The sequence below is a fragment of the Canis lupus genome, chromosome 2 (genome assembly GCF_003254725.2).
Source record: "Canis lupus dingo isolate Sandy chromosome 2, ASM325472v2, whole genome shotgun sequence".
NCBI lineage: Eukaryota > Metazoa > Chordata > Mammalia > Carnivora > Canidae > Canis > Canis lupus.
In genome coordinates this window covers 13,019,157-13,044,931 of record NC_064244.1, presented here as the reverse complement: position 1 = coordinate 13,044,931, position 25,775 = coordinate 13,019,157, and the positions used below count along the sequence as shown (strand labels likewise).

The following is a 25,775-nucleotide window of genomic DNA, read 5'->3' as shown; positions in this document are numbered from 1 at the left end:
ATCCCTGGGTGGCGCAGCGGTTTGGCGCCTGCCTTTGGCCTAAGGCGCGATCCTGGAGAACCAGGATCGATTCCCACGTCGGGCTCCCGGTGCATGGAGCCTGCTTCTCTCTGCCTGGGTCTCTGCCTCTCTTTCTCTCTCTGTGACTATCAAAAATAAATAAAAAAAATTAAAAAGAAGATAGATAGGGCAGCCCCGGTGGCTCAGCGGTTTAGGGTCGCCTTCAGTCCGGGTGTGATCTTGGAGACCTGGGATTGAGTCCCATGTCAGGCTCCTTGCTTAGAGCCTGCTTCTCCCTCTGCCTGTGTCTCTGCCTCTCTCTCTCTCTGTGTCATGAATAAATAAATAAAATCTTTAAAAAAAAAAAAATAAAGAAGATAAAGTCCACACAAATACCTACTCTGACATTCAATCTTTCATGTTACGTACATATGCTTGCAATTGAGAGTCTTAGTTTGCTTTTTTTGGTCTAAGTTTTCATTTAATTTACCAGGTCACTATCTTTCCTTTTTATCACATGCCCAATGTTAAAATAACCAATGCTAGTATTCTAAAAAAGACTGAGAAGAAAAACAGGCACAGTTAAAATAGGTATAGCAAAATATTGACTACTAACTCTTTCATGCTATTATTCTACTGTTTTATGTCTGAAATTTTTCATAATAAAACTTTAAAAACATTAACAAGCAGTGCTCATCTTTCATCTTTTCAAACATTTAAAGGCAACCAGACTCATTCATTCATGATTTTACTCCCTGAGCTAATCTCTGCTGTTGTCCCAGTTATACACTTTCATGTACAGTAATTTATTAACATAACCTCTAAATGTAAAATCTTTACATGATGGAGAAAAGAACCAAACATGGGATCCAGATAAATGATATTTATTGATTATGCCTTTTGAGTGCCTCTTTTCTTCTTTCCTCCCTGATTTAAAATGAAGTTAAATACCATTTATAACACATTGCTGTTGTGAATGAGATAATGGATGTGAAAAGAACTTTGTAAAAAGTAAGCAGTAAACAGAAGTATGAGTTGTCTACTGATACTTATACGTAGCATTTGGCTATTTTATTTACCTTTACATCATTATTTCCCACAGCAATTCCTATTTCTGCAAGGTCTTTTAGTAAAGATGCCATCATCTCAGCTGCTCGTTTTTTCTGGTGGTTGGTCATTTCCTTAAGTTTCTGAAGTTCAGCATCTATACTTGCTAAAGTTGCCTAACAGAATCCAAAACAAAAGATACAGTTAAACCTATTAAATGAAAGATTACTTTGAATATTGACAGGTATTTCAGTTTACCTAGGACTCAAAAAAATGCATTATTTTCTACTTTCAGTTTCTGAACTATCTCATCTACAGAGTTCCGGGATAGCTCCTAGCTCAAACTTAGAAAATATTTTAGATCTAAGAGAGTCTGTAAAGTAGCCATATTATGCTCTATGAAGAGCACGTCATTTGTACCATTTCCCTAATATTTGAGACTGGGTAATGTTTCCTGCCTAGAAGGGAGAAACTTCTAAGGTAATTAGCCTGAATTTTCTTTCATTACCATAGTATGGCTTATCTTTTGAAACGGAGTCCAAACAAAATAATGTTAGAATAGTAATGAACTTTCTAGATGGTTTGTATGTTTTATCTCCTTTCTATATACATAGTCATTGAAAATAGTCTACCTGATAATTACTACTACTTTGATACTATGATATAAAAGCAATTATTTAGGAGATAGTGATGAAGTAGTGTTATTGAGTGTTAACTACTCTAAGTTTATAATAATAGCTAATTGACCAGCAACAAAGTCACCACAATTTTGAGAAGTCCAACCCAATTTGGCCACATTAAAACTTACCATTAGGGCAGCCTGGGTGGCTCAGCAGTTTGGCACCTGCCTTCAGCCCAGGACGTGATCCTGCAGACCCAAGATCAAGTCCCATGTTGGGCTCCCTGCATGGAGCCTGCTTCTCCCTCTGCCGGAGTCTCTGCCTCTCTCTCTCTCTGTGTGTGTGTGTGTGTGTGTGTGTCTCATGAATAAATAAATAAAATCTTAAAAAAAAAAAAAAACTTAAAAAAATAAATAAAATAAATCTTACCATTATAACACAGTCAGATATTAAAAGTCAGGAAGTTGTATTAAGAATACAGTAGCTTTTTGTAAAGATATCATTTCAGTTTATTGTTTCTTCTGGTCATTTCCCTAAGTTTCTGAATATTAGTTGTATGCTTATCCAGTTTAATCTAAAATACCAGATATCTTTCAAGTCCCAGAAGATAGCATGCTTTAAGGTCTAAATCATTATGTATCTTCTCTAACAAGTGAGTAACAATATTGTACACATATAAAAAGATGCAGAGGGCAGCCCTGGTGGCGCAGCGGTTTAGCACTGCCTGCAGCCCAGGGCGTGATCCTGGAGACCCTGGATCGAGTCCCGCGTCGGGCTCTCTGCATGGGGCCTGCTTCTCCCTCTGCCTGTATCTCTGCCTCTCATTCTCTCTGTTTCTATGAATAAATAAATAAAATCTTTAAAAAAATATAAATAAAAATAAAAAAATAAAAAGATGCGGAATGCTGTAAGGTTTTCCCAACTTCTATTACCAACATAGCGTTGACAGACTCAGCTTCATAACTGGGACACACCCACAACTGTCTTAAAGACTAAAATCGGTGACTGAAGACCAACTTACAGCTTGTGGAGTTTTAAAAAACTCCTATTGTTCTCCAAATAGCAATTAGGTTTGCTAATACAACTCAATAATTCTTAATAGTAAGAATTATAAAGGCACTTTGATCTCCATGCTATTAAACTGTACCTTTGGAGATTAAAAGGGGAAAATGAATTTTGCATCAGGGGCATGAAACCTTTAAAAATAGTTCTTGACTGCTTTCCTTTAGATAGGTGAACATGGATAGGTAAATAGTAGTGAACACGGATCCTGAGTCCAACTCTAGATGCAATTTCTGGACAAGAAGTTGGTACTGACAATAATAAAACATTAATAATAAGACAGCTCATCTGTGGTGATGCTGCAAGTATAGCAATCACAATCCCACAGTTAGATACTACCTTTAGCATCATTCTAGGAAGGTGGCAAATCCTGCTTTATAGCAATAACAAATAAAGACCCTTATCTATGGCAGAATTACAAGAAGAGCCTTCTATATTGTGCTAGGTAGGCTTTACTCCAGGAGCTAGGAATGTAACAGAAAACAAAAACCAAATTATAGGGCAGCCCGGGTGGCTCAACGGTTTAACACCACCTTCAGCTCAGGCCATGATTCTGGAGACCCAGGATCAAGTCCCACATCGGGCTCCCTGCATGGAGCCTGCTTCTCCCTCTGCCTGTGTCTCTGCCTCTCTCTCTCTTTTTCTGTGTCTCTCATGAATAAGTAAAATATTTAAAAAAATTATATGAGCTTATATATCCTCTTATTTTTATGTGCACATTTCTTAATTTACAGTTTGAACAATCATCTAATAATTTTATTGAGTAACTAGGAGCTAACTTATTTTCTCTTTAACTTTAGAATATTAAGAATAGCCAACAAGTCTTCAAATGGCATTTTAATTACCTTTTAACAGACCGTCAGGACCTAAAAGGATAACCTTCTTCCTTCACCTCTAAGGATTTATATAAAGGAGAAACTGAATTTGAGGCTTGGAAATGCTTAAGAATGGATACTATCAGCACTGAGCTTAGATAAAAAGAAGTTACTTAATTTCAATGAAGAATATTTGTACTAAAGTATTAAGAAAACAGAATTATATCCTACCGATTTCTGATTTAGTTCATCACTAAGCAATTCATACTCCTTAGTTTTATCTTCCACTTCCTGAGACTTCTGATCATAATTGACAGCAAGTTCCTCTAAGGCTTGTAAAACTTCTTTTACTTCTTCTTTAGAGGCATCGTTTTCTGCTTGCAGGCGATTCAGTTCAGCTTGCATATTATCTTGATCCCTTCTGGTAGATGCCAAAAGCTACATACAAGAATAGAAGTATACAGAGGTTTTAAAAAGGTATAAAGGCTTAAAAAATCTATTTGCTTCACCATGTGCTAAACAAAAAGGGAATAAAATGTGGATGCTATTAACTGTGTGAACGTTTATTCATTCAATAGACTATCTACTATGTGCGGGCACTGTGGATGACAGCAAAAAAATAAAAAATAAAAAAATAAAGACTTTGCTTTGAGGACTCTAATAGAAGAAACAAAGACACATAAATAAATGTAATACAGGATGGAATGTTAACTAAGAGCCAAAAAGGAGGGACAGGACATGACAAAGTGCTTGGTAATATTTAAAACAAGAGAGTTATTCATGAAGAAGGCTAGAATTGGCAGATTTTTAGTTATGTGCAAATTCATGTATTAGAAAACAAAATGCATACTAGGTTCATGAACAGTGAGTACAGAACAAAAAAATTAGTAGCTGTCTAGAAGACATGCTTAAAAGTTCAGATCTTCTTTGGTCAACAAGGGTGGCACCTGACCTATGCCTCAGGAAAACTTAGTATCAACATATATAATTTGACTGCAGAGAAGCCAACAGACTAGTTAGGAGAAGAGGGTCAGTGGCTGTCAAGTAGGAGCATCTAGAAATTTGTAGGAGTATTTCTAATGGGGCAGAATGCTAAGGACACCTAGAAGCAGGGGCCATGGATGCTAAAGGTCCTGTATGTAACACACAGCACAGAATAATATAATGAAGAATTGTGTAAATGTTACTAGTGCCCTCTTTGAGAAAACATGCTATAATTGAAGTACAAAGGTGATGTGACCAGGATCATGTTGACTGATGGTGGCTATCTCTTCCTTATTGAAGCTGTGTAACCTTTGCCTCCATATCCAAACCAAATCTTAAATGAAGTATCATTTTTAAATTACCCCTCTGTTCTGCCAGGTAAGATAAATTGAGGGTCCTAAACCAGGTGACAAACTAGAGAACTTGAAAGAACTAAGATGAAAGTAAAGAAGGCAAAAATCAGCTGGTTCGATGAGGGCAGACATGGTAAAAGAGGAGTAAAAAAAGATTTCATTCACTGACATCCTTATTCCCACAGTAGGTCATACCTCAAATTATATAATTATTAAAGATAGGTCAAAGCAATTCAGTTATTTTTTCTTCAATCATCCCTTGAAACCTGTTTCTGAGTGTTTAAGTGAACAAGTAACAATAAAACACTGTTTTTTACATTTCTTCATTTCCATGTGGAAATACTCTTCATAAAGGAACTGACAGTTTAAAAGTATAGTTAAGTCCATCTCAAGGATTAGTAAGACAGGTTTTGGGGAGAATAAGGAGATAAAACAGCACTATATATAAAACAAGGAGAGTAGAAGACAGTTAAAAAGTACAGTAGAACTATATTAAAGAATAGTACTGAAAAGTTATCCTCTCCTCTCCAGTTAGATAGAACTCAAACTTAAAAAAAAACCTTAAGAGGAAGTCAATCTTTGCTTCACTCATGATGTATCATATCCACAGTGAAGCATGGGCATATTAAAGGTACTCCCATATTGCAAATGTACTCCAGGATATTCTGAGCTCTCTGTTGGTTCATCTTTTATGTTTATTTTTTCCATCTCTTATGTTTAAATAGTCATGACAAACTGTAAGCTTTTCTGACAGCAATATGTACAATATTCACCTTACCTCTTCTTGATCCAACATTTGTGTCTTCAGTTTCTCTACCAATTGGCTCTGTTGATTAATTTCTTCATCCTAGAATTTTAAAGTAACAAGTCATTGTAAGATTATTATTTCCCTGACCAAAATACTTCAAAACTGTTTCTCCAAATTAAACATAGCTTATTTCAATCTCCTAAAAAAATGCTGAAGGCTAGTCATTTGTTTAAATGCTAAGAAATAATAAACATGTTTAAATTTATTATTGAAATAATGGCAATGCAGTTACTTCAAACCTGCCATATTTGCTTAAAATACACATAAAACACCACCTAAAAATAAAAACAAAACAAGAACTATTTACTTCTAGTCTCTTTACTGCTCTCGTTTTTCCCTTTCTTGATTCATAATTTGTTATTTTTCACAATAAAGCTGAGATAATTAAAGCAGGAAAACATTATTTCCACTTTATTTTGTTCCCTAATCTCCTGCATCACCTTTATTATTGAGTCTAAGATCCCTGATTCTTAGAGAAATCATTTCATTAAGATTCTCCAATGACCCAAGGTCTAATTCTCTTTCGAAAATTCTTTTAAAGAAGAGAAGAAAACACAAGTATGTCTCATACACAGTTCCTGCACAGAAACAGAAACTGTGATTTTGTATTTTTTATCAATACCATGACCCTTAAAACAATGTGAGAGTTAGGGGTGCTAACCGCCCCCACCATGGAGTTGAAGATCCACATATATATAACCTCTGACTTCCCAAAAACTTAACTGTTGCTAGCTGTTGAATGAATGGAAGGCTTACCAATAAAGATAATTAACACATATTAGCACACATTTTTACGTTACTGGGTTACATAAGGCATTTTTACAAGTACAGTAAGCTAGAGAAAAAATGTTATTAAAATCCTAAGGAAAGTTTGTTTATATTATTGTACTATATTTGTTTTAAAAATTCACCCATGCAGTTCAAACCAATGTATCTGAGGGTCAACCTAACAATCATTTTCAAAAGAAACTAAGGTAGATATATATAGGTTCCCTGGATCCATAACATTAAAATTAAAAATAAAAATACCTATGTCATAACATTCCAAAACAAAACATGAACAACAAGCTACCTTGTCATCAAGCTGTTTGTACAATTTCGCAATTTCTTCTTCACACTTTCTTCTTTCAGCATCAGTAAAGTTTCCAGTAACTCCAATTGTGGCTGCTGGTTTATCATTGGTAATAGTAACATCCTTATCTACTGCAAAAGCTTCCAAGTTGGCTTTCTCTTTGTCAAACTGTTCATCAACAGGCACTGTCTCTCCTAAAATAAGGCAATAACATGGTTAATAAACATCTACCTGTCTAAAACAAATTATAATTTTATTCAATTTCAGGAGCTCTCGCCAACTTTATCTGCTCAGTCCAAGATTTGAGAAGCTACAATTACTTTTGACTCATCCCTATCTTCTAAATCCAGTCACCAAATCTTGTAAATTTTATTGCTTCTACCCCACTGTGGAACCTTTCCATCTTGACTTTTATAGCTTCTAAGATGGCCTCTGTGCCTCTATTTATTATGTCAGGTAAAATCAGAATTTAAAAGATTTTCATCATTTTTAATTGATGATCCTTAATGCTTAAAAAGTAAAAACGGATATAGTTTATATTCATAACAGAGTCTCAAGTTTGTAAAATAGCTTTATATTCATACTCAACAAACTCAAAATGACACATTCATAAATTATTACCATTACGCCACCGGTTGAGTTCATTTTCAAGCCACTGAATGGTGTTCCGCAGGGTCTTATTTTTTTCCTTTTCTCTTTCATATTTCTTTTTCCACTGTTCTGCAGTTAATTCTACATTTACACAAACTGTGTTCTTAATTGTTTTAGCCCTAAGAGAAGTAATTGCAGAAAAAAATTTTTGACTAAAATTAATTATTTTCAATTGATACCTACAGATCTCTGTTATATATACACACATATGGCATTTTTGGCTAAGTAATTTAACTTGACAATTCTTGTTAAATTATCTCTATGACTAAATACAAAGAACCATAATTACTATAGTGCTTATTCACAAGCTTAATAAATTTGGGTCAGTCACAAATTGGTGATTATCTTAAAATTTAAAAATCAACCTGATAAGGATAAAGAACAAGGGCCCATATTTCCCCAATTCATTTGGAAGGCTAAATTAATATAAAAACAATTACTGTTGAAGGTCAAAAATAAAATCATCTTTGACTCTCCTAGGTTAACCAATTCATAAATGGTTATCTCATTATATGAACCTGTCACATATGTCTACAGACTAATACAGAATTATATTTGTCAAGTTTTTATTATCTGATGCAAATACTTATTTTCTTTAATGCTAAATTAAAGCTTCTCAAATAAATTTGAGTAAAGTTAACATCTGACTTTCATAATTCAAATCTAAGCACCTTTAAAAATGGACCTTGTTTGTATTATCTCTCAATTAAAAAGTTGTGTCTGGCATACTAACAATATGCACTGATTTGAATATCTACCTACTTTTCCTAGACTTAATAAACAAAAGACCTATCTATCATTTAGACTGGTTTTTTTTTTTTTTTTTTTTTTTAAAGATTTTATTTGAGAAAGAGAGAAGCACAGAGAGAGAAGGAAACTCCCCGCTGAGCAGGAAGCCTGACTTGGGGCTCAATCTCAGGATCCAGAGATCATGACCTGAGCCACTCTGGTGCCCCTAGACTTTGTATTCTCTTAACAAACCTTTGACCAAACAGGAGTGTAGATTTTGTTTCAGATTCATTGTATGACGATGGAGAACAGCAAATTACAATAGTGGTTCTACAGTTTCCACCTAATGAGTCTTGAAGGATTCTCGTCATCTTACTATCTCGATATGGAACATATGTCTATGAAAAAAAAAAAAAAGACCAATGGGTTTCTATGCAATAAAATTTGTTATATATGGGTGACGGGCCCTGAGGGGGGCACTTGATGGGATGAGCACTGGGTGTTATTCTATATGTTGGCAAATTGAACACCAATAAAAAAATAAATTTATATATAAAAATTTGTTATATAAATATGTTGGACTTTAAGTTACAAAGGAATTTTGGTTATTTTAACTGATTAATATTAAAATGGGAACTAAAATCTACATACAAATACTATAAATTCCCAAAAGACAACTAATTCACATATACTGATTGAAACACACCAAATCTTTCACTCAAACATCCATGCATACACATATATTGATATTTGAATAATCCCCCATAAGATAACAATAGGGAAAGAGAAGACATGTATACTTACACTTCCCTCAGCCAAAGCAGAAATGACATTGCCAAGAGCAGAAAGTGACTTGTTGATGTTCTTAGCTTCATCTAGTACAGCACCTTCAGCTCCAGTTTTACTAACCTACATACACATTAAGATTCCAAAAGAATGAAACAGAATTTTAAGTTTAAATGATTTTCTAAAAAAGTTCAGAGGTCACCAATAACCAGCAAACAATAAAATGAAAAGCTTCATGATTTTATTCACCAATTATTTACTCTAAGCTATCACTATTTCTTAAGTATTAATCGTCTGAGAACTTGGTCAAGTAACTAGGTGCATGAGAAGAATGTGATTAAGGAGATACCAAATTTTATTTTTAGTTTATGTTCCTGAAAATAATAAGTTTACGGATACATTTACAATATACTATTTGTTAACCTCCTCTGCTTCATTAAGAGAGGAACCTTTTAAAATTTGCTAAAGCTTATTCTTGATATTTTAACTGTTACTGATTTTAAATACATAAGCAAATTCACTTCTTTTAAAAATGTGAAATATATGTATTAAAAATAGGATAAAAGTAATATTTTAGCATTGTTGACTGAAGAAACAGCCTCTCAGAATTCACAAAATTAAAGACAGGCTTTGAAGGATGTGTTTAAGACTTAAGTAAAAGGGAATTGATATGTTACTTCAATCAGAAGAAACAAAATTAGCAAAACAGCAAAAATAGTTACAGAGATCAACATTAAAACATTTGAACTTATTTTGATTTTCACATAAACTAGAATCAGATTAGTTTACTGTATAGTCTATGATAGTTAAATAATCACTGAAAGGAAAAGAAGTAGGTACATCCAAACCAGAAGACTAATGGATAGTTACCAGTTTTCACAGGGAGCCCCACTGTCAGTATGGTAAAATAGATATCAAAAATTGGAAGATGGTACCTAATAAAATTTATAACTACATATACTGAACAAAAGTCTCAATAAAAACACACTTGAAGTCAAAGGTAACACCTATTGGGGTTGAACTGGACTATGGCACAAATAACAGTAATTTGGAACCAGTTTTTCAGTTTAAGTAATCGTAAGCACTGGCATCAAAGCTTTTCTTTTTTTTTAATCTCTCAAATCTGATTTAATAGTTTTTAACATGTTAACAACAATGCTGAAGTCCAAATTCAAACTAAAGTTTATAAAAATGCTTAAGTATCTACTAGAATATAAAGATTTTACCTTTTCACTACCAGCTAAATCAACCAGATAAAGTTTTCCACTCAGCTTTTGTTCCGTTTGCGTGTTCTCTTGTTTTACATTAATAAGAAATATACTGTGACTCCTAGAGCTATGTTCATTCATATCTGCAATGAAATTACACAAACAACTATAAACAAACACGGCTTTCCCTACTAATAATTTCTAAAGCGTTATTTACATAAAAATCCAATATAATTAATCAAGTTGATAAAGGTATTTTAAGGCAGTTTTGTGCCTAACTAGTGTTAAGACATTTTACTTACTTGTAACTGCTACATGTCTGTTGGATTTTCCTTCGTCAATGGTATCCATAACTTCATCTGGACTACATACAAAACGTTCTGTGCACCCCTATAAAATAATTTTTTAAAGTATGTCAATAGCCATATTGACAATTGACAATTTATTACTTTTTAAACAAGCATTCTGTATTATTTTATAAATACCTTTACATAAGGAACTCGATTTTTATCTTCATGAACTGAAAGGTTGGTCTTTGAAACTGAAAAAAAAAAAAGTATCAGTAACATTCTCCTAAACTCTAAAACTAGTTATGAAAGAGCTAATTGTTGATTATTTCTCTTCCCAAGTGGCCTAATAACAATAGGTAAATTTTTAAAATGACACATCACTATTAAAGAAAAGACTCTGTAGAAACAGTAGGAGATTTAAACAGAAACTAATGCAGCAATATAAAATTTGAGGTCCAGGGTAACCTCTATTACCTACATTTTGAAAATAACATTATACCAGAGTAGTTTAATAGTTTCCCAGGGCAATGAATCTAACTGACAGCTGCTGAGAGAAGACGAGGACTCAGGACTTCTAATTATAATCTAATTTTCTACTTACTACTTAAACATAAGCAACCATAAATATGTGCTTTTTAAAGAAGTTATTCAGCGTGTCAAAGGCATTCAACTAACTTTAAAATACACCTGTTTCTTATAATTTAAGTCCAGTTCATTTGGTTACTTAAAAATGGCCTTATATCTGTTATTAAAAAAGTAATGTGCTTTTTAAAATGATAAAAGAATTTAACTTACCATCTAACAGGTCCCTTATCTTATCCAAATAAATTTCAAAATATGAAACCTGAAGGGCAAAGAAATAAAGGGAAAAAAAATCAATTAAAATTTTAAATTCATTCATTTGTTCATTAAATTTATTGGGGTCTGAGGGCTAAACACGATCTAGACAAGAAGGCAGAGTTATCAACAACTCAGTCACAGCTTATGTTCTAATGGCATAATCTGAATTATCTAAACTGCTCATGTAACTAAAAGCAATTTCCATTACATATCCTCATCTAAAATGAGTTAGACTCATGAGAAGAGTAAGAACCTTTGAGTTCAGTAATAAACTCCTTCATTTTATAGAGAAGGAGGCTAAGACAAAAGAGAGTTTGTGATCTTGTTTAAGGTCATCTAAAGGCAGAAGAACCCCAGTTTACTAATTCTAATGATTTTTCTACTATAATTTCCATAAAATAGTTTTTAAAAAGGAAGAGCATTTATTATTTCTTGGAATAAAATTATTCTAGCTATAAAACAAAATACAATCTTTCCCCAAGGATTCTACCTTAATATGAAATTCCAAATTTTCATCCATGGAGTAAATGTAATTAAAAATATCTTGCACTATTCTTGGAATAATCCCCATGCCTTCTGGATCATGAAGTTTACCCTAAACAGAAAACAAAATGAGACTTTAAGAAGTATGAATTAAAAGTAAAAACTTTCAACCTATAATTTGTAGTCAATAGAGAATAGTAATTGTAATTGTTGCCATTTTTTGGTGAAAACAACTCTACAAGGTATCTAAAAAAATCCAATTCAACTATTATGTATTAGTAAGTTACACATAAATACTGCAGGTCAACAAGGGTTATCAACTGATCTTAGCCTTTTATTTAATCACTAGATTTAGATTATCCATGCTTGTGCAACGAACATATTTTTGAAAGGTTTGTTTCTACTTATGTAAGTCTTTATTGTTCCTTCAGGTCAAATCCACGTAAATACAAGAAATGTTTTTGTTCTCTGTAACTTTATGGAAATGAGTAATATGAATTTATTACAATAAAATAAGCATTTATACAGAATGCTCAGATAAATGATAAAAGATGTAGCAACAGCATAAGATAACACACTGTTTTCTAGATGCAAAGTTTGGACAGGTTCACATCTTATTAATAGCAGCACTGATAACTGTGGAGACATTCATATTAAAGAAGAGTAGTAGGTATTTGAAGAGAATTAATTGCTCTGAACAGAAATGAAAACATTAAAACATTCAAAATTTCAAATTCCTCATTATTATAAGGTAGTAGAAAATTCCCTAATTCTAAAATGCTATATATTGTGGTTATGCTGATAAAACAAAGCTAAATATGATTTCAAGTATATAACTTCATTATTCAAACTCCAGAACTGATTAAATTCCAATAGTGATGTTACCTGTATATTATTTGTACTGGAGAAAGTAATAAAGAGTAAATAAAGATGTTTAAGCATGGTAAAATCATTTACCAAATAATAACTGAATATACTATTTTGCAAACCACATGCAAGTATAGTTATGAAATGTTACCTCCATTGTGTGTGTCTTCCCAGAGGATGTTTGTCCATATGCAAATATTGTTCCATTGTATCCCTCAAGTACATCTATGACAGAATAAGAAATTTTATACCTCAGGGGATTTTTTTTCCTTAAGCGAGATATTTAAGAAATTACTTAAGAATGTTAGAAAACATTCTGAAAAAATTAATATAGATATTAACCCTGTTCCTCAGCATAATCAAATCTGCAAAACAAAATATTTGTGGGAAGAATGGTGAGGAAGATGGACTTTTTTTACACTAACATGAAAGATTCCGTCAAAGTCGAAGTTCAATTCATGAAAGATTTATTATAAAGATACTGAAGAAAAAAATAAGAATACATCAGTAGTATTTTCTTAGTGATGATCCACCTGAGCAATTATTTTCTCTCCAGCCCAGATTACTTTCTGTGGTCAATAAAACACAAATTTTAAATTCCATTGTTTATAACCTTTTATGGAAGTGTAGATCTCAAATGCCTTTACACCTGTATTCCAAACCTTTATGTGACCTGAAAGAAAAAATTGTTCTGCAAATTTACATACAGATATGAATTCACTTTTATAAACAGGACTAGTGATTAGCGGTTAAGTGGTGGTTAAAGCTTACAAATCCAAAGAACAGTCTTCCCTATACAAGCATAACAAGCCCAGTTGTACCTCAAAAATAAATTCTCTGTGAAATTAAAAATAAATCTTTTTTCTAGCTTTGTGTATACTCCAAGATTTATCTTTTTTCTACAATTTATTCTAGAAGGAAGCCAAAGTAAAAAGAGAAGCCTCTATTGGAAATAGTAGAAGCTAAGTAAATGAGAAAGCAGGACAATCCTGGTTCTTTTTCTTAAATTGATTATTTAAAAAAGAATAAGAACAATCCCAACATTGGGTACTAGATATTAACAGATTTCCTACAGAAACATTTATTAATGGGAAAAAGAAGGTACTTAAATTTTAAGAGCTCTCAAATCACATTTAAAACAGATGACACTGGAGGCACCTGGGTGGCTCTGATGGTTAAGCATTCAACCTCTTGATTTAGGCTCAGGATCATGATTTTGGGTCGTGAGATCAAGCCCCACATTGGCTTTAGATTCTATCTTTCCTGCTGTCCCCTTCACCACCTTCAAAAATATAGATGGCATTGCAGTATTTCTGAACAAGAAATCATCTTGAGAAAAAAAGTACTGGATCTTTTCCAATTTACTTCTTTTACATATAATTGTTCTGAGTATACCTATATCATACCTTCTGCTTAAGATCTTTTAATCAGTCAAGTAAAACCTAAGGATAAAATCCAAGGTTTGCTATAGCTATAAATATTGGTAAGTGAATTAACACATGACTTTCTCAAGATCACATTAAGTAGCATATGTCCATAGGGAATTACAGAATATTTGTGGTTATGTGAAACTGTATTCTAACATGAGGGGACCCAGGATAATAAACATATGCAATACATTTGTTTTGGAGACTTCAAGCGTAACTTTAAAAATTTCATATGATTACAGATATTACGGAATATACAACATTCAAATATTTACTGAGCACCTGCTATGATCTATCCTCTGCACTTGGTGCAAGGGATATTAACAATGACTGATGAGGTGTTTTCTAGACATGCCACATTATCACTGAAGTAGTTTAATAAACGTTTTTATCAATTAGGAAAGTATTTTTGCCTACCTTCAAATCCAGCCCTGCCTCTGCTTTCTATAGTGACTTATCCCCAACAAATCTAAACATACAAATAAAGATAATATATTTTACAGTGAACACCCTATAACCATCACCAAGATTCTATCTTAACATTTTGTAATTTTAATGTTTAATCATGTATATAACCATACATCTGTTTTAATGCATTGCAAAGTAGACTGCAGACTTCAACACACTTTCACCTAAATACTTTACCATATATGTATCGTTAATTAGGATTCATTTTTTAGTTTTATTCCTGAGTTAAAATTTATATACAATGAAATGTCTTTATCTTAAGCATGGATATTTAAAAAAACAAAAGCAGGGCAGCCCGAGTGGCTCAGTGGTTTAGTGCAGCCTTTGGCCCGGGGCGTGATCCTGGAGAGCAGGGATTGAGTCCCACATTGGGCTCCATGCATGGAGCCTGCTTCTCCCTCTGCCTGTGTCTCTCCCTCTCTCTCTCTCTCTTTCTGTGTGCCTCTCATGAATAAATAAATAAAATCTTTAAAATAAAATAAAATAAAAAATAAAAAAACAAAAGCAACACTCATCTATTTGAAAATCCTAGAAAGCATACATCTGTAATGAGAAAAAATTAGGCATTTTTCGACCTGGCTCTTGTTTGCTTTTCTCAGCTCTACCTTCCACCACCCTTCCTCTCATACTGCTGTTCTGTGTCAGTCAAAATGATCAAATCTGACAATTTCAGATGGTTCAATTTCAGTCACACCATAATGTATGTTGTTCCCCACACATTGTGACACTCTTCTCATGTGGGTATGTCTTGGCACATGTACCATCTCTGCCTGAAAGGGATCCCTCCTCCTTCCTACTCTTTGTGCATCCTTTAAGACTAGCTTAGGCTTTACTTTTTTTCTCAAACCTAACTATACAACTACTCCCAAATAAATTTGGAGGAGTCTCATCCTATGTGTTCTTGTAACATCTACATTTAAACATTATACATATCACTGCATAGTGCAACTGCCAATAGATTTATATGCCGTCTTTAGCAACTTTTAAACTCCTTGAGGCCAGGACTGTGCTCAACTCCTTACAGTGCCTGGCACTTAGTAATAACTCAAATGCTTACTGAATGATTATTACCATTACTAACACACAGCATTTTTCTAAAGCCTCCCTCCTTCTATAAAACATACATTTGCGGGATCCCTGGGTGGCACAGCAGTTTAGCGCCTGCCTTTGGCCCAGGGCGCGATCCTGGAGACCGGGGATCGAATCCCACGTCGGGCTCCCGGTGCATGGAGCCTGCTTCTCCCTCTGCCTATGTCTCTGCCTCTCTCTCTCTCTCTGTGACTATCATAAATAAAAAAAAAAATTTAAAAAAAATTAAAAAAAACATACATTTGCTGTTCTTGTGAGAAACAGAGAAGAACAACTATGGACAAGTATCACTTCTCTCATACTTTGTAAAAAAGAAAAACATTATTTAGTAAGCAAGACAATAGCATAACACTGTCTAAAAGTCACTTATCTCTTTGAACTTCAGTTCCTCACTGGCAAAGGGGAAGGCTTAGAAGGCTACAAGAATTGAAAGTCCTCATATGGAATTATTATTGCTAACATTTGAGAGTATACATTGTGCCAGGCTATAATAATTTTTCATATACTAATATATAATCCTCACAAAAACCCTGTGAAAGGTACTATTTTTAGTCCCACTACACTGAAACTAAGAACAAAGAGATTAATTTGCCTCTACTTCCACAGTTGGCAAGATGGAGCTGGGATGCAAACCCAGACAGTCTTGGTTCTAAAGACATACTCTTAACCACTGCACTGTATTATATAAAACACAGAAACTAAAATAAATACATGGCAAGCCACATCTGCAAAAATTGTAAGTTAATATAGTGGCAGACAGTTCAGGTCAGGAAGCTATGGTAGGAAATCTATGAATGCCTGTTATGATGCATAGCATATAGCAAGTATTGAATAAATGCCAACTACTTCATACAGGGAAGTGAAAAGACATCACTCAGATTTGGAATTCACTAGAGAATACAAGTGGGTAAGCCTCGTTCAAAATAAAGAAAACCTAAAAAAAAATTAAAAAAAAAATAAAGAAAACCTATCTAATGAATCTACAGAAAGGGGAAATAGCTTTGTACAAAATCAAGTTTTATATATATATATATAAACTTGTATAGAAATTTATGAAACAGGGATGCCTGCCTAGGTGGCTCAGCAGTTGAGCATCTGCCTTTGGCTCAGGGCGTGGTCCCGGAGTCCCAGGATTGAGTCCTACCTTGGGCTCCCTGCAGGGAATCTGCTTCTCCCTCTGCCTATGTCTTTGCCTCTTTCTGTGTCTCTCATGAATCAATCAATCAATCAATCAAAATGAATGAATGAATGAATGAATGAATGAATGAATGAATGAATGAAAGAAAGAAAGAAACAGTACTTTAGCCAACTGTCAGGAGGAGCCCAGAGAATACTAGCTGCTTCAGGTCATCCTTGGCAGCCTGCTCTTCAAATCTGTTTCAGAAGAAATACCAACTCACCCATCATTTTGCTAATTGCTGCCTACCAGAAGTTTCTAACTATGGCCTTTCACTGGATGTGTTTGCCAGTGACTGTCCCAAGTATACCCTGTGATGTATTTAATTGGTTTTCTGTCCTATCTCACCAAGCACCCACGACCTATCCCCACCTCATCTCTTTCCTTAAATCTATGTATTTAATGGTAACTTCTCCACATTCATAATCTTCTCCAGGACGACTCTCATTACCTACTATATCTAGTCTCCTCAAAAGGGGTAGAGAGCATTTGGGTAAAGATAAAAGGAGTAAGTCATAGCCAGGTGATACTTTTCTTACATAAATTATAAATCTAGCAAAGAAGCTGGAAAGACACATTGATAGAACTTCCCATTGTAATAGTTGCTTGAAGCCTAATTTTGTAGTGAAAATACTATAGGCTATGAATTATCCCAAGCACAACATGGTTGATTAAATCAAGAGAAAAATTAATTTTCTTAGAAGAGAGGAAACAAACAGCAATTGATAACTGTTGTGTGCTTGCTTCTCTATACCAGGCCCTGGATGAAAGTTCTTTTTCATGCATCACCTTTTAAAATCTTCATAGCACCTTTATTTTGCAAAACAAGAAACAGATGTAGAAAGGTTAGGTAATTTGCTAAAAGTCACACAGCTAAAAGTAGCAGGGTCTAAGTTTCAATCTAGGTTTGTCTGACTCAAAGCCCACGTTCTTATCCACACTGAAGATAAAAGAACTGCTATTCAGAATTCAGTTCCAAACAGTAAAGCAGGAATTTGCTGTGAAATCTAAGGGACCTAAGTTTTGAGAAGAGAAGGGAAATTTCACTAAAAGAATGATGTCATCGGGATCCCTGGGTGGCGCAGCGGTTTGGCGCCTGCCTTTGGCCCAGGGCGTGATCCTGGAGACCCAGGATCGAATCTCACGTCGGGCTCCCAGTGCATGGAGCCTGCTTCTTCCTCTGCCTGTGTCTCTGCCTCTCTCTCTCTCTCTCTCTCTCTCTCTCTGTGACTATCATAAATAAATAAAAATAAAAAACTTAAAAAAAAAAAGAATGATGTCATCTTAAAACTGTAAACAGTAATGAAACAGAACAGAAGGTAATAGAAACATGTACCTTAACACTTCAGGACAATAGATTTCAAAGAGTTCTGAGAAAGACAGGTGTGAGACTATTATTAAGAGCCAATGGGGCACCTGGGAAGTTCAGTGAATTAAGCAACCAACTCCTGTTTTTGGCTCAGGATGATTTCATGGTTGTGGGATCAGGTCCCACATCAGGCTCTATACTCAGCACACACAGTCTGCTTCAGATTCCCTCCCTCCCTCCCTCCCTCCCTCCCACTTATGCATTCTCTCTCAAATAAATAAATAAATAAATAAATAAATAAATAAATAAATAAAATCTTAAAAAAAAAAAAAAAGAAAAAGAAAACCCACTATATGGCCAAGGATGTGTGAGATAAAAATCCCTAGAATAGTATGAGAAAAACGAAAGCCCAGATTAAGTAAGTCTAACCAAAACAAAACAAAAACTAAGCTCCTAAAAAGAGCTTTTAAAATATTCAGAAAAAGACTAATGTCTGACTAGACTTGCACTGCCCAGAGAATAAAATGTTAATAAACAATATAAGACAAAGCAATGATCATTTTATTACCACCTTCTACAATATTATCTTCAAAATGGAACATAATAACCACTGTAAAGACAGACTTTAAGACTGAGGTGGGTAAGAGCAAAAGAACGATTTTAAATGAGCTCAAGTTTGTAGTCACAAGAGAATCACATTCCATGGATAAAAATTTCAGCTACCACAGCTGATTTTTAAAAGCCATGGAGAACAAAAACAATAGAAAATGACTAACTTGGTAAATGTTATACTCATTTTCAAAAAGGAAAAATGGTAAGGTAATTTTTGGTCACCAAAATTTCACTAAAAAAAAAAGCTATGGTTGAACTAACCTCATTTCCTGCTTGGATAGGGTCACCCAACTAATACTTAGGGGAAACACCAGCCTGGTGTATCATGACTTCATAAAGAGATCCAAGTTTTCCATCATATCCTTGTTCATATGTTGACAAACTAAAAACTAGGTAACTGCATAAGAGAATGTGAAGTCAGCTGAATACCTCGTGTGACTTAATTAACAGCCAAAAACCTTATTCAGTTTTTAGAAGACCAGGCTAAGGACCATCCCATTAAGCATTTTATAAATGATGTGAAGTAATAGTTTTCAAATAACAACGTCTATAAATAAAGAGTTTAACATAATTTCAAAGTCCTTGACACCATATTAGGTGTATCAAATACACTGATAGCCAACATACATATCTAATAAGATAACTGTAAAAACAAAATTCAAAATATAATCAAGAGCTAAAATGAATAAGATGGAACCCAGCTTAAAAGCTTATATTCAAATTAAAAAACTCCAATATTTAAGTGTGGAATGGGGTTTAATGCTGGCTACAGCAGATGAGAAAAATACCTACCTGTACACTTAAATTGCCGATGAGTTCATGAATCAATACCTTAATATTATTTAAAAAACTAATGTAAAATCTTAGGTTGAACTGATGAAAAAAGTATGTCAAAATCAAAGAATATAATTACGTTCTAGAACAGATCTACCTGGAAAACTATTTGATGCCTACAAACAAAAGATGACACTCCCTGTTCCTCTTTGTTACAATCATTTATAGAATCAAGTTAATTTTCCATCACCTTCCATGACTATTTCAGTATCCAGTCCATGGTCTCTCACTAATACCACTCATGTTGTAATTCTTGGTGGTTGCAAAGTCCATGTAGTAGACAATCCTACTAAAATACCCTGGTCTCTCAGTTCCTGGATCCAGCTATCTCCATGATCTTGTCCTTTACTCTTTCAGATGCCAACTCCATAATCATACTCTAGACCTTTTCATTACTACTGACACTGCCTCCCTAATGTCAATTATGTACTACCTCCTATTATTCCTTCTAGTACCCAGAATCCAACAAACCTTTGACCCCACTCAGACTGTAACACACTAATCTTACTTCTTTTTACTGTCCCTCAAACCCATTCCCCCCACCTATATTCTCCTTCCCCTCATTCACCTTAGATTCTATAGTTCACTTGTACCATCATTCTCTTGACCCCATCCTCAATTGTCTTGCCCTTCTCTCCCTCTTTTGTAACTGCCTAGCAAAACCGCAACTAGGTCAATTTGACTCTTCTGGCAGCTAACCTCAAAATGGATCCTTGGCAATGCTGCCAGGCAATACTGCCACATTTCCCTAATTCACTCACTTCTACTGCCAGACAACTTCGTTCCTTTTCCTAGAACCCCCTATCCCATCCTCATGCTGGAGTAACTTTGCACCCTGTATCAGAGACAAAACAAAATTAGTATGAAGAGAACACCTACATTTTCTTCCATCACACTTAGAGATTTAGTGCATTCAAAATCTCTACCTTTTCTCCACTTACTGGATGAACTGTTTATGCTCCTACTTAACCCTAACCTGTCCACCTTTATACTGAATCCCATCCCCTCTACCCTAGTGAATGCTCTAAGAAGACAGGCTTTTGCCTCAATCTAAGAAGTACTTTTTAACAATTAGAGCTGACCAGAGATAGAGTAAATTATATCACAAAGTAAATGCTATTTAACTATAAGATCCTTTTGACAAAAGGGATTTCTGTAGTAACTCGAAGTCCAGAAAATCACTCATACCCTCTCAGCTCTAGGGTTCTACGGGTTTGGAAAATATAAACCCAGAAAAATGTTAATATAAATTAATAGTATTAACTGGAATGTACACACTTTTCTCACCCTTGGTAACCTCTAGTAAATTCCTCAAGTGTTTTACTGTTGAACACAAGAGGAGTCTTTGGAGAAGAACAATGGAAATGGAAGAATGATAGACTTCTATTATTTTCTACTACTTTTTAGAAACCCGCCTAACCGTTTTGTATTCATTCTCATGCTGGTGTATTGCCAGAACTGCTAACTTTAGAAACTCTCCTGGGAATATCTAATAAAACTGCATCTTCCAAGAACAAATATGTAACACTAACACTCTTATAATAGCCTTCACTAGGTACTGTATATAAATTAGATCATGGAATCTGAGCAATAATGTATTTACTAATTGGATTTGATCTTTGTATTACTTAAACTGTCTTCTACAATTAACTAAAAAGAGGGGGCATTAAAATGAAAAGAAAAAAAAAAAGTGCAAATGGCAAAGATCCCAAACAAAACTTCATTTATTGTTGAGACTACAACAGGTTAAGTATCCTTACCTTTAACAATCTTCTTTGCACAGTCATTATACACTTGCTCTTGAGAGGTGTTTGACTGGAATACTCGGTCAAATGCATAAGGCTTGGACTGAAAAACAGAAAGAAAGGGTTTCAACTACAGAAATTAAAGGTGAATGGACACTTCTTGAAAGTCCCTTTAAAGATGTCATCATATATTTAACTTTCTAAATAGGGTACCTTCTATGCATTACTTCATGTCATAGAATCTTGCGGAAAGGACCCTAGGGATCACCAAATATAAATCCACTAGAATAAACTCCACAAAATCAAAAATGTCTATTTTAGTCTTTGTTATATTTCCAGGGCCTAGGTCTATTACAACAGGCACTCAAATATTGCTGAATGAATTTTTATTTAATGAGTGTCTACTCTGGCAAGTACTTAGACTCTAATTTCAATAATATCATCTTGCAGGTAAGAAAACCAGAATCCTGAAAGGTAGAAAAGGTGTTAATGACAAAATTTAAATTTAAATTCAAATCTCCTGTCAGTTCAGAGCTCCTTCTACTATTCTCATTAAGCTTTCCATCTTACACCAAATTTTTCAATCATTTCATTCATTTAACAAATATTTATGGAATGTATGATATACTAGATATACATCTTGCTAGAATGATGACCAAGACAGACATACCCCCTGCTTTAGTGGAAGGTAATAGTGGGGCAAACATCAAATAATTAAACGACTAGAATTCTGACTCATGCAACAGAGTGCCATGGGAGCATATAAGAGAAGAACCTGCATCTGGGAGAGGGCAGAAGAATGCCAGGGAACTACTCTGGAGAAGGGATGTTTAAGAAGTGAAAAAGAGTAGCACCTAACTCACTGCCTGTCTCTTCAATACTAGTCATGGGAGGGTGAGTGCAGGAAGTAGCTTAGGTATTGGACACCTAAAGATCCTAAGACAGAAAGGAACCTGCAGGATGCAAGAAAGCAAAATAATTTGAAAGTAAAAGGAGCAAAGATTCAACGCAAATGACAACATAGTGAAAAGATAAATAATATCTTAGTGTTATTTTGAAAAGTTTTGACCTTGTGGGTCCCCTTTTCAGGGGGATCCTGAGGATTCATTTAGAAAAATAACATAGTCTGAAGAATGAACCAGAGGAATGGAATGAAAAAAAAAAAAATCAGTGTACAGTGTCCATGCAAGTCAAGGAAAAATTATCAAGAAGGGAGTGATTGTGTCACATTGAGCTGTGAGGTCAAGGCAAAACTGAAAGACAACCAATGACAAAGTAGAGCAGAAATGTGGCTGTGGGTCTAAAGAGTTTTTTTTTGTTGTTGTTTATTTATTTAAACCACTATTGTCTACCCTCTGCAGCTGAAAGCATTCCTAAAGAATATGCTATAACTTTACTTTAGTATCAATTAAAAGGAGGCATCTTTTTTTTTTTTTTAAGATTTTATTTATTTACTCATGAGAGAGACACACATACAGAGAGAGAGAGAGGGGGGGGGGGGGGCAGAGACACAGGCAGAGGGAGAAGCATGCTCCATGCAAGGAGCCAGACGTGGGACTCAATCCTGGGTCTCCAGGATTATACACTGGGCCGAAGGCAGCACTAAACCACTGGGCCACCGGGGCTGCCCGAAAGGAGGCATCTTAATGTCTGATTATTCTTTGACTATGGGATACATAAAAGTGTCCTTTTGCTAAGATTCTACAAAGACATTAACATTCAATTTTACAGGTACAACTAAAAAAGAGACAATCTTTTACTGATTGTACAAGATGTATTTGTGACAATTTTGAAAACACAAGTACAATCAAATAACAATCACCAGCCAAAGATAAACCACACTATTTTTTTTCTACATGCAAAGTAAATTTTCCTCTTCATGTATCCAGCAAACATGTATTATCTGTAAGGTATCAGATATTATAAATGAGTAAAAGAATTTTAAAAATGGAAAAAAAAAGAATTTTAAAAATGTTATTTAATTTATACAGACTGTAGGGTTCAAAGAACAGAGAATAAGGCTGGGTAGAATCTTGAAACAAAACTAAGAAACTGTATGCTAGGATCTAATATAAATGGTCAAGTAATATTCACTGAATTGAAATGGAGACAATCTCTAGCATTAAGGAACTCGTAAGTTGGTAAAGGAGTCAAGAACAGACTGAAAGTAGCTAAAATATACATTTAATAAAAAATGTAAAAAAATAAATAAATAAATAAAAATAAAAATAAAAAATGTATAAAAGTACTATGAAAACAAAAATTAAATAATGATTAATGCAAATTTTGCTTGCATGAAACAAAGTAACCAATAGAAGATAGGTAATATTATGAAGACCACTGCATCCCTCCAAAAGAATAAAATTTTGTTAAAAAAAAAAGAATAAAATTTTGTTAAAATAAACATTTAAAAATATAAAGAACAAACAATACTGAGCTTTATAGAAGTCACTGCCATTTTTAAGTCATCAATAAAAAGTTTGTTATAAACCATTTAGAAATAGATATACCAAAACCAGTGGATAATAGTAAAACCTGCCTAAAAAGTGCTTTATGCAGCTGTTTACTATAGCATTCCTTATGGCAAATATGCAAACTAAAAAATAAGCTGGATTCAGAGATTTTTTTTTAGATGTTACATCATTGCTAAATCAAAAATTAACTTAAGTGCTAAGCATTAAGTTGACAAAAATCTTACTTTAATTCCAAAACTAAACTTTAATTCTGTTAAGTAAGGTAAATGTTTTAATTAGAGATCTAACCATGAAGTTACTAACTGATCATGACTCCCTGGAATGAAAAACAAGACTCGTGAAACGTAACTACTACTTGTAATGGTCTACAATGAAGGGCCATCTCTTAACTTAAAAATCTTCCAAATAAAATAAGCCAAGGAAAATTCATGATCTGGATGTCCATATCTTAAAAACCTGGTTCTTGGCCTTGAAATGTACATTATGTAGTCTTATTTTTATGAGACTTCAAAGATACTCCAAGTCATAAGATGCATTCACATCTGACTCAGGCTTCAAGGAGACAAAACCAAATACAAATAAGCTTATATCTGAACTGCAACTATAACTTAAATTTTTCTTTAAGATTTAATTCATTCATTCATTTATTTATTTATTTATTTATTTATTTATTTATTTATTTATTTATTTTTTTATGATAGTCACAGAGAGAGAGAGAGAGAGAGAGAGAGAGAGGCAGAGACACAGGCAGAGGGAGAAGCAGGCTCCATGCACCGGGTCTCCATGATCATGCCCTGGGCCAAAGGCAGGCGCCAAACCGCTGCGCCATCCAGGGATCCCCTAAGATTTTATTTTTAATAATCTCTGTACCCAATGTAGGGCTGGAATTCACAACCCTAAGTTCACAAGTCCCAGGATCCATTCCATTGACTGAGCCAGCCAGGCAATTCATCCATTAGATTTCTTAAGTGAAATGGTTCCTGTTTATATCTGCAGAGACTGGACCAAACACCAAATCTGGTTATAAAGGACACTCTCTTAGCAGGAATATACCTTTCTCTGGAATACTGAATACAATGATCATCAGATCACATCAGATTTTCCTTAGTTTGACTACGATTGTTAGCTAACATTCCACAATTGTACAGATAGGAGAGCTGCTTCTTCTCTCTTTTTAAAATATTTATTTGAGAAAGAGAGAGAGAGAGAGCACCCACGTGCTTGTATGCAAGGTGCTCACCTGGGCGGGCAAGGGTCATAGGGAGAGAATCTTCAAGCAGACTTCCCACTGAGCCTGAGGCAGGGCTCACTCTCCGGACCCATGAGATCATGACCTGAGCCAAAAACAACCACCCAGGCACCCTCGCTTCTTCTTTTAATTTTCACTCTTAAGGTAATCAGGATCAAACACTGTATCATAATTCATTTGAAAAGAGAAATTGTATTGAGCTGTAGGCAAGGAACTGGACAAGATGATTTAATTAGATTTTACTTTCCTCCAATTTCAATTAACTACAACAGCCTGTTTTGGGTTCTGACAGCTTCTACAGTATACCATATAAGGAAGGATGATTAGTTAAGACACTTAGCAATACAAAAAGGCATGTTTCACTTTTACGATGCAAAAAAGTAATTTTTTTCCATTGATTTTTTTCTGGAGTTTTCAGCAGGCTTATTTCAACTACATAAGGTGTTTCTCTTGTCCTGCTGTGGATAAATTATCTTATTTAAAGCAAATTCTATCTTTATCAAGTCAAGGTTTTCCTTTAATAATCTATTTATTTCATTCAATATATGATATTTATACCTCTTCAACAAGCACTTTATTACCCAAAAAATCTTTATAAAAGGCTGTACACACAGAGAAACACTATAGGATTACAAGATTTGCCTGCCACGGGATCATATTTTATTAAAACCACTGACATAACAGGAAAAAAAGCTTGGAAAAAATACTGGAAACTGAACTTAGATGAAAATAAGAATCCTTAAAAATTATTTTCTATAGGAGCACAGATTATATCT

The 25,775-nt window shown here is 34.2% G+C and overlaps 1 protein-coding gene across 2 annotated transcripts in view; it reads right to left on the bottom strand.

The window, feature by feature from the left end:
* The window catches only part of KIF5B (kinesin family member 5B), a 44,970-nt gene that overhangs the window by 16,135 nt on the left and 3,060 nt on the right, over positions 1-25,775 (bottom strand). For both annotated transcript variants that reach the window (XM_025464037.3, XM_049097112.1), the window contains exons 2-15: positions 21,292-21,379; positions 12,767-12,840; positions 11,756-11,860; positions 11,221-11,269; positions 10,621-10,676; positions 10,438-10,525; positions 10,154-10,278; positions 8,946-9,050; positions 8,394-8,539; positions 7,383-7,531; positions 6,762-6,955; positions 5,660-5,728; positions 3,776-3,982; positions 1,080-1,223 (exon numbers count right to left, since the gene is read on the bottom strand). In XM_025464037.3, coding sequence (XP_025319822.1) covers positions 1,080-1,223; positions 3,776-3,982; positions 5,660-5,728; positions 6,762-6,955; positions 7,383-7,531; positions 8,394-8,539; positions 8,946-9,050; positions 10,154-10,278; positions 10,438-10,525; positions 10,621-10,676; positions 11,221-11,269; positions 11,756-11,860; positions 12,767-12,840; positions 21,292-21,379 — 1,599 coding nt within the window. The remainder of the gene's footprint in view (positions 1-1,079; positions 1,224-3,775; positions 3,983-5,659; positions 5,729-6,761; positions 6,956-7,382; positions 7,532-8,393; positions 8,540-8,945; positions 9,051-10,153; positions 10,279-10,437; positions 10,526-10,620; positions 10,677-11,220; positions 11,270-11,755; positions 11,861-12,766; positions 12,841-21,291; positions 21,380-25,775) is intronic.